This window comes from Neolamprologus brichardi, chromosome 9, assembly GCF_056152115.1.
Source record: "Neolamprologus brichardi isolate AB-2024 chromosome 9, ASM5615211v1, whole genome shotgun sequence".
Taxonomy (NCBI): Eukaryota; Metazoa; Chordata; class Actinopteri; order Cichliformes; family Cichlidae; genus Neolamprologus; species Neolamprologus brichardi.
This window is the reverse complement of record NC_142112.1, coordinates 20,775,786-20,790,843: the sequence shown is the minus strand read 5'-3', so window position 1 is coordinate 20,790,843 and position 15,058 is coordinate 20,775,786. Positions and strand designations below refer to the sequence as shown.

The 15,058-nt window shown below is 40.6% G+C and overlaps 1 protein-coding gene across 1 annotated transcript; it reads left to right on the top strand.

The window, feature by feature from the left end:
* The first annotated feature begins 2,953 nt into the window (after positions 1-2,953).
* Positions 2,954-15,014, top strand: pdk3a (pyruvate dehydrogenase kinase, isozyme 3a). Its single transcript, XM_006794646.3, has 12 exons — positions 2,954-3,282; positions 5,486-5,627; positions 5,771-5,842; positions 6,278-6,462; positions 6,560-6,649; positions 7,317-7,394; positions 7,617-7,693; positions 7,827-7,928; positions 8,039-8,146; positions 8,262-8,375; positions 12,098-12,218; positions 14,018-15,014. Exons 1-12 carry the CDS (start codon positions 3,180-3,182, stop codon positions 14,101-14,103), a joined length of 1,278 nt encoding a protein of 425 aa, XP_006794709.1. The 5' UTR covers positions 2,954-3,179; the 3' UTR covers positions 14,104-15,014.
* The last annotated feature ends 44 nt before the right edge of the window (positions 15,015-15,058 follow it).

The following is a 15,058-nucleotide window of genomic DNA, read 5'->3' as shown; positions in this document are numbered from 1 at the left end:
GGGGGGGGGGGGGGGTTTTAGGAGATGTTTTGTTTTACAAATATGGGATTTCCCCATAATTTACCAGAGATGTTGCTGAAAAAAATATGTAGGCTAATTTGATACCATTTGAGTAATGGCTTGTAAAGTACACAAGTGAAAGAAAGCCTTTGTCTGTGGAGATTTCAATGCATGATTTCCTTACGCTTGCGAAACAGATAAAGGAAAAAAGCTGGAACAGCATCATAAATCCTCGCTGATGGATGCTGGTTCTCATCAACTTGAGGTCATTGCAATGGTGCTCAGTTACAAGAAGACAACACTACAGAAAAATAAAGCAAAGCAAATATTTTAAAAAATCCCCAAAGTTCAGATGAGTGAAGTATCGAGTACTGTGCAAAAGTCTTGAGCTACCGCCTCACTAACTCAAGACATGAAGCAATATTGGATCTACACATAACAAACTTAGAAAAGAGGCTTTTTGTTACTAGCAGCCAGTTCCCAAAACATATCATTTTTCTGCATTTCTTTAGGTGATTCGATAAAAAATGTTAAACTTAAAGTGTGACAGGCATAAAACGGTATTTTCTTCCTCCACTTGTCTAGTTTTCTCTATTTTTAGGACACACTGCCCATAGATACGCCAAGTCTTCGACTATGTACAGCAAATGAACAGTATTTAAAAGTCGTGTTCTTAAGAAACAGGAAGAAAAAAAATCAACGACCTGACACATGCATCTTCTGAGCCATCTGCTGTTGACAGAAATGATCTCAGTGGATGTTTAGCTCTGAAGAAGCTATACTTAAATATTTCAGATTATCAAAACTGGACTTAAAATTAGTGACGGCAGGTTTTATGACAATAAATAAATTTTATATTTTTTTCTTGAATTGTCAATAAATGTGGAAGAGGTCTGGCGAGATGGGCAACATTGAGTGTCTTCAGCTATCTCTGTCATGATTTGGGGCTGCGGTGTTGCGGATCTTCTCAAAACTGACGGATTACACGTGCATAAAAGGTCATATTTTGGTTCATTATACCACACCATGAGTACCATGATTGGCAATAACTTTCTTTTTCAGCATGACAATGATCCCAAACACCAAGTTTACAATGAGCTTTAAATGCTATTTGAGAGAACTGAAGACTGCTTTAAAAGTAATGACAAGAAAGCTTGGCTAACGGAATTTAAGCTGTATGGAAGAATAAAGGTGGTCATACCAAGCACTAACAGTAAAGCTTGTTACAGATGTACTTCCAGTATATTTGCTTATATTTCAGTGTACACGTTGAACCTATTAATCACTTTAGTAACAAAATACAAAGAAATGAGGAGTGGCTTTAGACGTTTGTGCAGTACTGTATTTTAATATTAATTTATTATTAAAAAAAATTGTGTTCATTGCATGCTGACATTTTACAGTTTAACATCAGCGTACCTGCAATCCTCCGACTCCCTGGGTTACAAAGAGAATTGGAAATAACTCGCAGGCCAATTTAAAAGTCTTTCTAAAAAGTTGAATTAACATTAAATTTAAAAAAGGTGATTGTTTTTTGTTTTGGGTTTTTTTGGAAAAGTATAGGCGCCCAAATAGAGTATTATTAAATGCATATAATGCACATATGTATGCATGTATGTCTGATATGTTGGCCTACTTTAACTATTCACATGTGGTTATTTTAAAAAGGTAATGTTCTAACAGTTCTCCGCTGTGGTGTTTGCTCTCTGGTCCAATACAGTCATTGCTCTGGCCACTGTAGATTTTTAAAATATTGCCTCGCTAGGGGGCAGTAAAAACAAAAAAAACAGTAAGGGCCTTATTTTTCGTTTCAAAAGAACCATAATGTGTTTACATCGTGTTAAAAATGGTGCCCAAACCTGTTCTCCACCCACAATCTAACGTTCTGTACCCCCCAATTCTAACATCCACTGCCCGCTGACTGCGCACGAACAGATAAACAGGTATGTAGACGTTAATGACGTTGACTGACAAGCCTCTGACCAATAACATTGTCGAATTTGTCGCTCCTCTCTTGGAGCCAATCGCGGCTGTGAATCCACAAGCCTGCACCAAGTGCGGTTGAGTCGACGTTTTCGAAGGTACGTGCTGTCCACAAACGTCAACGGAGATCAATTGCACCGGATGTTGTGATAGATCAGCTTTTCAAATTAAAAGCTTTTGCCTCTACGCAGGGATACATTTAACTACACCTAAAAATATTTCATTTATGAATTGGTTTACGGTTTTATTATTTATTTTTAATGCGAAAACACAAAAAGGAAACCTGTTGCAAGACAAAAAAAAAATCATTTTACCTAAAAAATATATTCTTCATACAACCGTCAACAAGGAAATGTCCAAAGACATTTGCTTTGGCGTTACATCGATAATGGCATTGTAATTTAAAACACGAGTGATAAGTGACCCTTATAGACCACGTATACACCAGTAATTAAGTAAATTCTTTTTAAAAAAGCATGGCGTTTCTGTTAAGCGACGGAATTTGTGTATAAATGCAAGTCATGGGTCGGGAGGGAGACTTTAAATAATAATCCCAAGTATAAGAACATAATGTTTTATCCGTTAAAATTAATAAACCATTTAAGTTTAACTCTTTATTGTCCTTGCACGGTCATACTTTGCACAACAGTACACCAAAATTGTTGTATTGACCCACATCAGTGCTAAAGAAATACATGCAAAACACAATAGATAAATAAGTACCATATTTACAGAATTAAATATATACAGTATGTGCAGAAAATTAAATATGCAATATGCTAATTTATTTAATAAATATTAATCATTTTATTTGATTATATAAAACTAATAAATGTTGTTGCCAGGTTTTCCAATTTACACCTCCTTGCAGCTTGCAGTGTTGCCCTATAGATGGTATAAAATATTACGAAATATACTGCGCATTCTTTCTTTACTTTGAAAAGTATGGCATGAAGTCGTCACGTCATTGCGAGGGGATTGGCAGAGCTGAGCGTGCAGTAATGTAGATCCAGGAAGCCGTTCCTGTCGCTTGTATCCTATCCTGTAACCTTATGGAGCTGGCTCTGTCGCGTCGCTCCGTCTCCTCCGCTGTGGCCGGTGGAAATGTGGCCGCCCCTGGGAGAAACGCACCGTCCGAGCATCTGTCCGCCTTCTCCTAATTTCTTCTCTCTCACGTCATCGCTAAAACTTTCAATATGAGGATCTTCTGGTCTTTGCTGAAAAACAGCAACCCCAAAATCGAGTATTACTCCAGATTTTCACCGTCCCCGCTCTCCATCAAGCAGTTTTTGGATTTCGGTGAGTAAAGGCATCGCCTGGCACCTTTAGAGGACTTTAATGACTTGTAGAGGGTGGAGGATTTGGTGGAAGGCCCTTTTGTGTGTTTTTGTCATCTCATCAGTCGCAGCTGTGGACCTGAAGAGTCACACGCAAGCCCCGGCTCGTTATTAATAGAAGGGAACATTAGACTTTCTTACGGTCAGGTGTGTTAAACGTAGAGATCGCCTGCAGTGAAGCAGCCACATATAAACAGAGGACGGTCCTCTGTCCTGTGCGGATTTGTTTACGTTGTAAACAAGTATTGACAGGCACCCTAACGCATGCAGGTATTCTCAGTCAGACTGGCACAGCAGCACGTATGCAGTGGAGGGACCAGCAGCCCTGCTCCTGTTGCCAAGATGCTCAGGAAGCCTTTAGTCATTAGACTCATCAGCATGAGTCATTGCAGATTGATGTTTTTTTAAACGTGTTTCTGGTTAATACTCCCCGATTTCAGTTCCCCCTCTATTGCGCCAAAACATGTAGAAATCACACCAGTCGCAATGTGTGCCACAAGACGACGGTTATTAATGGTGCAGAAGCACTCAAGGCTTTCCTTAATCCGCCTCTTGATTAAACGCTGGCATGTCTGTTGCGTAATTTGTTCTCGCAGCTGTGGATGTAGAATGCGTGACGGGAAGTGTGCCGCACTTGTTTGCTTTAGGAGAACCCCTGCTTGGCACCAAGAGAGCCAAAACATCGGTGTCTGTGTTTCACTCTGGAGCACGTTAGACGTCATCCAGGGATAGTCGCCACAGGCTTCTTTGTTCTCATGCACAAGCTTCCTCATTCTGCATTTCACAAGATTTCCCCCTTTAAACTGCTGAGTCAGGCCCAGCTTTTCCCTCGTTTCCTCTTGCGTGATCATCCCAAGTTCTAACACTGGACGTCATGATCGTCTCTTCTGTGTTGAGAGTTTTGAGGTTGTCCCCAGGGCAGCACTTCCACACTCTAGAAGGCTCTACTTTATGTTAAGTTCCCCCACAACAGATCTAAAATGCAAATCCCTCTAATGTCTCCCTGACCACCCGTCCCTCTTTCCAGGCAAATGACCGATGATTTCCCTGCGTGAACTTTTCGAGCTAATGTTGGCATGCACGTGGATACAGCTGCAGTCAGATGGCAAAGTTTAAGATATCAGGTTAAAGGTTGGATATTGAAACCTAGCGCTCTTCTTAGAGGAGTTCAGCACACTTGCTTTTTAAGCACCTTCTTATATGAAGCTTTGTCTTTCATTTGACCTTGATCCCCTTGAGCCGGGAGCCTCTCTGATTGCCAAAACAAGCAAATAACTCTAATCATGGTATTTTATTGATGGCAATAAACAGGATTGTGAAAGTGTCCGAAAGCTGATATTTATTAGCAAGAGAAAACTAAACTGGAAGCTCCACATATGCGGTTAGATTTATAAGTATTTGGACAAAGACACAATTTTTATTATCTTTGCCTTTTTTACACCACCACCATGGATCAAGCAGTCAATATGGGTCAAGTCTAGGCTGCCAGCTACAATTCAAAGGGTTCTAACTGAAGTTCTGCATTAACCACCGAGGTGCAAACCACAGGTTAAGAACAGAAGGGTCAGATTCAACTTTACTGGAGTATAATCTAGTTACTGGAGATCAAGCTGAGGGCAGAAAGACTCAAGAAGAAGCAGCAACTGAAGCATCTCGAGGGAGGAAACACAGCCTTAGGTGATCTCCAAGGGTTCTAGACTTCAGGCAGTCACTGACTGCAAAGGATTTTCATCTTAGTATTTAAAACAGTCCTTATATTTCATTTTGATCTTGACTTGCTTAGATGTGGTGAAGTAGTTTCCATAACCGTGGAAATAATTTTGCAATCGTCCACTTTAGTTGACTTCTGTGGTCTTTCAGGTTTTTCAGTGTTGCTGAATGCTTGTAGTGCATTTGTTCTTTTTAAGATGGCCCAAATTATTAATTTGGTCATTGATTGATTGCTAAAGTTATTCCTATCTAAAAGGTTTATTTTGGTTTGGTGGTTTATTCATAAAAAAACCCACAAAACCTGTTATTCATAAATGGCTAATGCAAAACTTTGACTAAATTAAAGCTGAAACTCTGTAGTTCAGTCTCATGTGGATTGTTCGATTTAAAAAATCTGCTGTCAGCGATCAAATATTCCTGGCTTTATCTGTGCCTCTCACTTCTACTTCCCTCAGGCCGGGACAATGCATGTGAGAAAACGTCCTTCATGTTCCTGCGTAAGGAGCTGCCCGTACGGCTGGCCAACACCATGAGAGAGGTCAACCTTCTCCCCGATAAACTGCTTAGCCAGCCCTCTGTCAAACTCGTGCAAAAATGGTAAGACACTCCCTCCAGAAATGTACTTTGTGCGCATGCCAAAGGGCAGCCTTTATGGCAGCAGGACTTGTTTTAAGGTTTATTGCCATATTGTTAGTAAGCATGTGTAAAAGTTGCCTTTTGACCTCTGTCTGTTTGATCAGGTACATGCAGAGCTTTGTGGAGCTGCTCGATTACGAGAACAGAAAGCCAGAGGACCCTCATACTCTGAACGAGTGAGTGGATGTTAGCTGTATGAAAAATTAATAAGCACGCTGTATGTACAGTAAATAAAGCTTTACAACACCCAGCTGTTCTATACTTATGTCATTAAGATTAGAGTCCCTCTAACACTGCAGCTAATCCTCTTAGTGCACATAGATCTCTGCTGACTGCTCAGGTAACACTGTATTTATACAAAAACAATGCCCGTCTGTTAAACAGCCATGTGTCACTGATAAACACAGACAGGAATGTGCTTGGGTCATTCTGTTTAGAGAACGCATTTCCAATAATTGTTCAGGGAAAATGAAATAACAATGCAGATCCTCATTCTTGTGCTGCGTTGTGCAGAGAAATCATGGTCACATTTAAAGCTCTGGCTTGTTCTTTGTGCACATATAAAATATGTTTCTTCTTTCATGTGATTTTTATTTTGGGTTTTTTTTTAGTTTCCTGGAGCTTTTGATTGAGATCCGCAACCGCCACAACGATGTTGTTCCCACCATGGCTCAGGGGGTCATCGAGTACAAGGAGAAGTTCGGCTTTGACCCGTTCATCAGCAGCAACGTCCAGTATTTCCTGGACCGCTTTTACACCAACCGCATCTCGTTCCGCATGCTCATCAACCAGCACAGTGAGTCTCCGAAAATCCCCCAAAACATTTATGTCGTTTAGCCGTTCGGATCCGTCTGTGCAGCTGAAGTTTATATATCCACACGTCTGTGTTTCAGCACTCCTTTTTGGTAACGATACCAACCCAGCACATCCCAAACATATAGGCAGCATTGATCCGAACTGCAACGTAGCAGAAGTCGTCAATGGTAAGTTTGGGAGTTATTTAACATGACCGATTTAACCTGGTTTACTAAAAAGACAAATATTCTTCACCCTCAATAAACACGAAGCAATAATTTTGAGTAAAATGCAGCTGAAATATTTAAAATTCAAGGTTTATTTAGTAAGATCCTGAGTCGTTATTAAGGAAAACTTGGTATGAACTGATTGTATACCAGTCCAGTAAAGTTTGTTAGGCCAGATTTCATAAAATGTTATATTTTGCACAAAATAACACGGAAGCTTTACATGTAATCAAATTAGAGGCAGCATTTTGGGCATACAATTTGTTTTGTGTGTTTATCCTCCTTCTAATGCCATAATTCCTCATGATCATGCTCACTCAAGTCAGAGGGAATATTTTTCTATCTATGTTTGACTTATTTTGTTATACTGAGCAAATGTATTCATTCTTCTCACAGGAAGCGGGGATTAGCTATGTTTTATATCACATCGGCCGCTCTCTGCAGTGACACAAATCAAACAAAAGAGTGGGGTGTTTACATAATGATAGTTTTAAAGGAATTCAGCTGCGTGGGTCTGGCGCTGCACTTTCAGTGACTCAGGAAGGGACAGAAGATGCATTAGTGACCTGTGAGCAGAAATATGTGCCGTTCTCTGGTCTGACTTATGTTGTTTTGCCTCTTCCATCAGATGCTTACGACACCGCCAAGATGCTGTGCGAGAAGTACTACTTGGCCGCTCCTGAGCTCAAGATTGAGGAGTTTAACAGTAAGAATGCTTTGTGCTTTTGTGCATTTATGCAGTTTAAGCAATCTCCTCTGCAATTAGTCACAGCACTGCAAAAACTACAACCATGTTACCCGGTCTTTTTAGAGCTTGTGGGCACAGATTGGGGCCAGATTTAGTCCTGTAATGATCCACCACCTCATTTATTTCAAAAGAAGCTGCTTTTTAGTGTGTGTTTAGTTTTCCTGCTCCTTTTCTTTGCAGTGAAGGCTCCCAAAAGGCCCATCCAAGTGGTGTATGTGCCCTCTCATCTATTCCACATGTTATTTGAGCTCTTTAAGGTAGGCAGGCCAGTGTCAGTGCTCCTAACCTAACTGGCCCGGGTCTAATTAAATGCAATTAATCCGTAACAGGACTATAATTCTGTAAGGGCTGCTGCTGAGCTGAGTTAATAAACTCTTTGGGTGTTTGCAGAACTCCATGAGAGCCACAGTGGAGCTTCATGAGAACAGTAAAGAGGGATTACCACCAGTAAAGACAAAAGTCACTCTGGGTAAAGAGGATCTCTCGATAAAGGTAAATTTGACACACATTTGCATCATTAAAGTAATATTTAGAGGTGTTTTAGCTTTTATTGTCTTTAAGTTGTTCCATTTGTCCATTGTCTTTATCCTTTTGGTGTCTAGATCAGCGACAGAGGAGGAGGAGTCCCTCTCAGGAAGATAGACCGTCTTTTCAACTATATGTACTCCACTGCCCCGACACCGAGCCTGGAGCCAGGATCTGTCCCGCTGGTACCTGCAACCATACAATCGCATCAATATCGACCCTTGTGATCAAACGCATCTTTTGGCTCCTGCATTTTTTTATATGGTATGACTTTACATTAATTTTCTTTTGACTTTACAGGCTGGTTTTGGCTACGGTTTACCAATTTCCAGGCTGTATGCCCGATATTTCCAGGGGGATTTGAAGCTGTACTCTATGGAAGGAGTTGGCACGGATGCAGTCATCTATCTGAAGGTGAGCTATTCAAATTTGAATGTTGCAAAGATCTGTAAGGCATGACACAGATTGGTGATGAATTAAAGGAAAAAACTGAACCCTTGACCTCTACAATGCCTCAGTTGTGCTGGTTGGGATTGAGTTGGATTATTTCTGCCCCTCCTGCTGTTCAAACTTTCCTATTCCATGATTTTTCCCTACTATTATTTCATGCATCACTTGTGTGATCATCTTAGTGTTTTTTGAACGGCACCAGAGATAGATTACTGGGGGAAAAATGATACTCAGTGTTGTGTGCCGCATTTTGGTGTCTTGGGTTGTAACCTGCCATCAGTAAGACCTGACAGCAAAGAGATGGAACTGGTTATGGTAAAAATAGGCGAAGCGAAAGTGAAATTAGAGTTGATGTCAGTCAGTGCCAGTAAGAGTTCTTTCTCTTATTTTTTTGGGACTGGGTTCATTAATCAGGCATAAAGCTGTCAAAACAGTACGCAGCGACTTATAAGCTGGGATTTTAGCTTGAAGTTCAAGTCACGGGCTTTGCATCCAGGTAGCCATATACACAGCCAATCAGGTAATCACGAGTTCTACTAAATCTGTCAGGAGAATTGTGATTTCGATTGTGGATTCTGCCACAAAAGGTGATGTTCTGGGCAGATGGCCGAACTGTACTGTCTGGTTTTTGTGTGAGATAATACTCTCTCCTGGCTTCATCAAAATGCCCTTTGAAAGAAAGGCGTTCCATCCCTCCTGTAGACTCTTGGATACTTTCAGAACCCTGGAGTCTGTAAGCATCCAGGCTGTACTGACATTAAATGGGTGACATCTAATTACCCAGGACCTTTCCTTTTGTTGTTTTTGGTTTTCCTTTAATTTGACACCTCTATTTAACTGAGAGTTGAAAATACTTTTAAATTTGGAAGGATTAAAAGAGAAGAATTCACTCCCATGTCTTTCTGTTAACTATTCTGCTGCTGCGGAAGGGGAGCTTGGACGCCGAACTTTGTGCACATGATGTCTCAAGAATGAGACGATGTAGATTTCTTTGATGAATTTTAAATCGATACCATAGCAAAAGTCTTGAATGAGTTTGCTGCCTTTACTGCAGCCAACTGCAGTCTCTGGCTTCAGTTTAGTCTTTAATAACTGAACGTTATGCTGTGCTGGGTTGAGATCAGGTGTCTGACTCGGCCATTAAAGAATAGCTCACTTTTTTGCCTTGAGAAACTCTTGGGTTGCTTTTGCAGTTTGCTTTGATTCATTTACTCCATGAAACGAAGCGCCGTCAGCATTGAGCTGAATCTGAGCAGAGAGTATAGCCCCGTACACTTCACAGGTCATCCCAACACTCGTACCAGCAGTCACATTGTCAATAAACACCAGTGGCTGGCCCTGAACTACGGTGAGCTTCATGAACTTTTTCTTTTCTTCTTCCTTTTCTCTTCCCATCATTCTGGTACAAGCTTTTCTTGATTTCATCTGTCCAAAGATTTGTTGTTTCCAGATCTGTGCAGGTTGTTTTAACCCAGCCCTCCTGTTCTTGAGTGCAGAGGTTTACATTTAGTTGTAAGAACCTCTGTATTCAAGGCGCCTGTTGATTGTAGACTGTGATAATGATACGTCTACCTCCTCGAGTGTTCTTTACTTGGTTAGATGTTGCAAAGTTGTTTTTCTTACTCATGGAAATAAGTCTGTTGTCATCCATGTCAGCTGTCTTCTGTGGTCTTTCAGGCCTTTTGATGATGACCAATGAATTTCTTCTGTTTAAGAATGTATCAGATTGTTGTACAACAGATTGTGGATGTTTTTCATGGAGTAACAAGAGAACAGGCTTCACCTGAAAACTACCTGCCTGTCAAATGTCCAGTTATTTTTAAGATTCTGAAAATTGGGTGCTGTGGTTCCTCATCAGTAAATGCAATACTTTTGTTAAATCCATTGAACTAAAGCTGAAAGTCTTCATTTCGATCAGTCAAATACTGTAAAAATATCTGGTGTATAGCTTGATACCTATGAGCTAGGGGTGCAACGATACACAAAATTCACGGTTTGGTTTGGTTCGATACTTTGGTGTCACGGTTCAATATTTTTTCGATGCAAAAAAATGTTCATGCCTTTTTAATTTGTCATTTATTAAAATTATAAATATATATTTTAACTCAAAAGTACAGTTTTTAAATGTAATGTTGCTGAAACAACAAAATAAATAAAAAAAATAATAAATCTATCTGATTGAGAAATCACTCATCTTTGGAAAAGAGAGTTTATTACAGAGAAATGGCTCTTTCCAAAAGCTATACTATACGCTTCTTCTGGGCTATATTCTCAGCAGTGTATTAAACATATCAGGTCCCCCATAAGGAGAATCATGTCCTAACGGCTGTCTAAATGACTCGGGTAAAGTTTGTAGCATGCGTGCTTGTTGTTTTTGTCTGCTTCCACTTGTCTTTGCACTAGGATGATGTCGGCGTAAATGTGCAGTCATATTCATTGTGTTCCCATTAGTGCTGTCAGCATTAATCTCGTTAAAATGACATTAACGCCATAACGCAGCAAATCTCCGTTAACGAGTTACCGCGGCTTGCCCCGTGCGTGGGGCTGGACGGCGTCAACACGTTAATAAGCTAACTGCGCTAACGCACTAGTTCTCACCAATTGAGCATTGCGTGGCACATCCGACATACTGGTTTACTTTTGTCCATGACGAGCTTACCATCAGGGTATGCTTCACATGAAAACCAAGATAGTTCCAAACGCCAGATCTGAATGAGGATGGGGAGGTTCAATTTCGTCTAGCGTTGAGGCAGTTGCCATGTTGCAACGAGCTTAGCTTCTGTCTTGCTAGCTTGCACTGCGCTCAGTGGATTTGCACTCGACAGTGCAGCCTAGGCGGAGTAGTCGAACGCAGATTCACTGAGCGCTCAACACAGACAGCATTGTCAGAAATAAAGTTTATAAAATAAATAAAAAATGTTGTATTGTTCGATACATATGCGTACCGAACCAAAAGCACTGTATCGAACGGTTCAATATCGATACGAGTATTGTTGCACCCCTACTATGAACATCAAGGTGCTAATGAAAAAATCAACCTAGTAGTTCACGTTTCAGTATACTCGCTGGCCTATGCTGGTACTGCAAGCTGGTATTTGACTGTGATGGAGTAAATGTGGTGTTAATTGCGAGCGGTGTTTTAACTGTGGACAGATTGAGGCTGACTTGATGGATTTTAACTACATGCTGCTACAAACAATTTTCCTCTTAGCAGAAGCAACTCCCTGTGTTTTAATTGAAAATGGGGAATGGCACTGGTTTTCTTTCAGCTTCTTTGAAAGGTGCCATGCAGTTATTATATGTATGTAGGCTGATGTTCTGCAAAATATGTGTATCTGTAACCTAGCCCCCCCCCAATAAAGAGTGTGATGATTAAGCCAGAAGATGAGTAGCTTAGTTAAGCATAAAACTTGAAGCAGTGTAAACACCTTGCTTATCACTATTCAGATATTAAGATTTCTTAGGCTCATCACTTTATTACCTACAAAACTGTATAGAAGCTGGAAGCCACCAGAAACAGTGTTCAAAGTCTTCATGCTGAGCTAAGCTAATCATCTCCAGCTTCACGGTTATTTAGACCCATCCAACTCTTGGCAAGTAATAAAAACAATGATAATAACTCCTCTAATAAAGATAAGTCAAAGTTGCTTTTCCTTGACTTGGATGTCTTGTTTCTTTATTTAAAGGCTCTGTCCAGTGAGTCCTTTGAGCGTCTGCCTGTCTTCAACAAGTCGGCGTGGAGGCATTATAAGACAAGCCCCGAGGCGGACGATTGGAGCAACCCCAGCAAAGAGCCACGTGATGCCAGCAAGTCCAAATACAAAGCCAACAGATAACTCTGCCCAGCTCGCTAGCAAAGCCTTCCCCAGGGAGCCTAAATGCCGGCACTCTGCATAGAGCATGCACGATGAAATGTTGCCCTTGGGTAAAACGCCTCGGTTAGGATTAGACCTGCTTTCACATTCCAGTTGCTAAAGGTTCTGAAAGGATGGATGTCCTCCACTCATATCGGTACCCAATGGCAATGGCCTTCATCAGCGTAGCTTTCACTGTCGTGGCTTCACCACTGGCTGTAAGACAAGGTTTAAAAGACCCCCAGTGTCCAACCCCTTTAAAAATATCTGGTTACTCTCGTGAACCTTTACAAAGATGAACTTCATTTCTTCAAATTGACTTTCTAGCAGTACTGCCATCTCTTCCTCTGTCTCACTCACATTGGCCTGCTGCTGACTAGGCTACTGCTCTGTGCAGCTGAATAAGCTCCCCTCACGCTGCTGATTGAGCGTCTTTTTCAGTAAACGCTCGTGTTCTGTTTCTTTCTCGCCACACACAGGCAGAGTCAGGAGAAAGGGGTTAGTTTGAGTGCAAGTTAGAATAGGAGGAGGTTTTACTTCCTTCCTTTCGGATACACTCTTCACTGAACGCACAATTAGGCCGGTGTGCCCTTGGTATAGAGACTTGTTTTGGCCGCCCTCCGTTTTTAGCTTGGGGGGGGGGGGGGGGGGGGTAGGAACCAATGGATGAAGCATACACTTTATTCTTAAAGCTTCTAAAAGTCAGGTTTTTATTTAATGAAAAAGAGAGCGAGCCTTACTTCTGGTAACGTATGGCATATTTATTGTTTTTAAAAAGCCCGGCTTTGAAGGCTGGAACTTGAAGAGCATTTAAAAAGGGACGATGTTAGAAGTGAAAAGTTGAGTGTTTTTTTACTCAACTTTGTTTAGCTTTATGCTTAGAGGATAACCAGCCACCTGCAGACCATTAACAAATGGTACTAACCCTCAAATATATTTGCTCTTTGTCCTGATTTAACAACTACTAACAGACAAATGGAGCATCTCTCGGATGCTTAGGAAATGAGTTGTGTATTCACTGTGATTCAAATGATAGTAGCATCATCATTATTACTCTTTTATCTTTTCCAGTGATCATAAGAGACTTTACTCGAGTAGCCACGATGCACTTGCATAATCTGAATTGCTCATCAATAAATCGTAATTACGTTTTTTGGGGTTTTTTTTAGTCAGTTTGTCCTCTCAGCAAAACAGCGGATGGAGGAAAGCGCAGGGTTGCAGTAGGAGTACTGCAGTCGTGTCATTTTTCAGCCACACCAGCACCATGTATTGCTTAGAAAAAAAAAACCCTTGCTAAATGCGATGGATCTGCTGGGATCACACTTGGACTATTACAAAAAAAGTGGGATTACAGCTTTTATTTCGACACTTCCTATTTCGTCCTGCCGGCACGCCACGGTGGATAAGCAGCTTGCTCGCATCTTTGCCCTTTTTTTATTCCTAACAATGCTTCATCGGGTCAGCGTGTATCTATTTTGTGGTACTACTAATCCTCATGGTCTTCTGAGTTTGAACAAAGTTCTACTTTTTTTATGTGCTTGTGCTTTTTTTTTTAACTTGAGTGAAAATAACTAAATTAGAAGCTAAATGTAAGAGCAGATACTGTGACAGGCTTTTAGTTTATTTGTACGATTGTGCACAATTTCGCTTGGCTTTTTTTGTCTTTTGGCACTGATACGTGATTGCTTTTAATTCATCTTTTAGTGATTTGTAAGTTTTTAACTTGATTTTCTTTCCTTATTTATACAATAGGAAGTCATGTGGCACACACAGTTGAGGGTTTGGATAAGTCGGCAGAGGAAAATGTGGTCAAAGAAGCAGAGTCTCCAGGGCACTGAAAGTTGTGCATCAATCCATCCACTTTTTTTTTCTCTTTTTTTGGCACATGGATCATATTCAGGAACCTTTTTTTGTGCACTTTACTAATCCTACGTGTATATTTTTAACCTCGTGTAGCTTTCATGCAATCACTCCAGACCTACCACTCCAGAAGAGCTAATTAAATCGGATCCCAGGTCAGGATTTACTAATAGTGATGCAATTTATTTTTTTTTTGAGGCTGCTGAAAAAGACCAAAACTTAAATGAGTCATGGCTCAAACTTGGATTTATTTAAAGCAAATGTTGGGAGATTTTCACAAATACGAAGAGACTTATTTTCCTCATGTCATTTAGCTTCACCTGACATGTAAAGAGAGAAACTCTGTGTGGAAACCGACATATTAACCATCAGATTTCATCACTGCCAATTCCTTTGTGACCTGCCAGTGTGGCTGATACCCTGTGAATAACCTACCATAGAGGATGAGCTGCGTTATAGGTTAGTGGTTGATGTGTAGGCCAGTGTGGTCCTGTTGTTGACCAGTCACCTAAAAACCACATCTTGATCAAATTTATACTTCCAGTTTCCATCATTTATTGAAATGAAGATCTTCTACTTGTAGTAGTTTACTGTTTAAAGACCTTCTATGTGGTAAGAGTATTTTAGAAAATCATAAGCATGTATGTATGCATGCATGTATATACTGTACATGCAGCGAGTGATGAGTGTATTTTCCAGCCTACTGTACATCCAGCTTAAATACTGCATTTGGAGTCTCCTGGATAAGAGGTGGTCGTGCAACATCAACATACACCAAAAAAAAAAAAGGTTTGGTGTATGTTGGTCTTATAACGTGATTCAGCATGAGATGAACTTCCAATACCAACTGTCAAACATTACAATAAAAGAGATTTGCTGTTGTGTGTAATCGCTGTGTTCAGTTTTTATCCACGTTGTAACCAGATTGGGGTT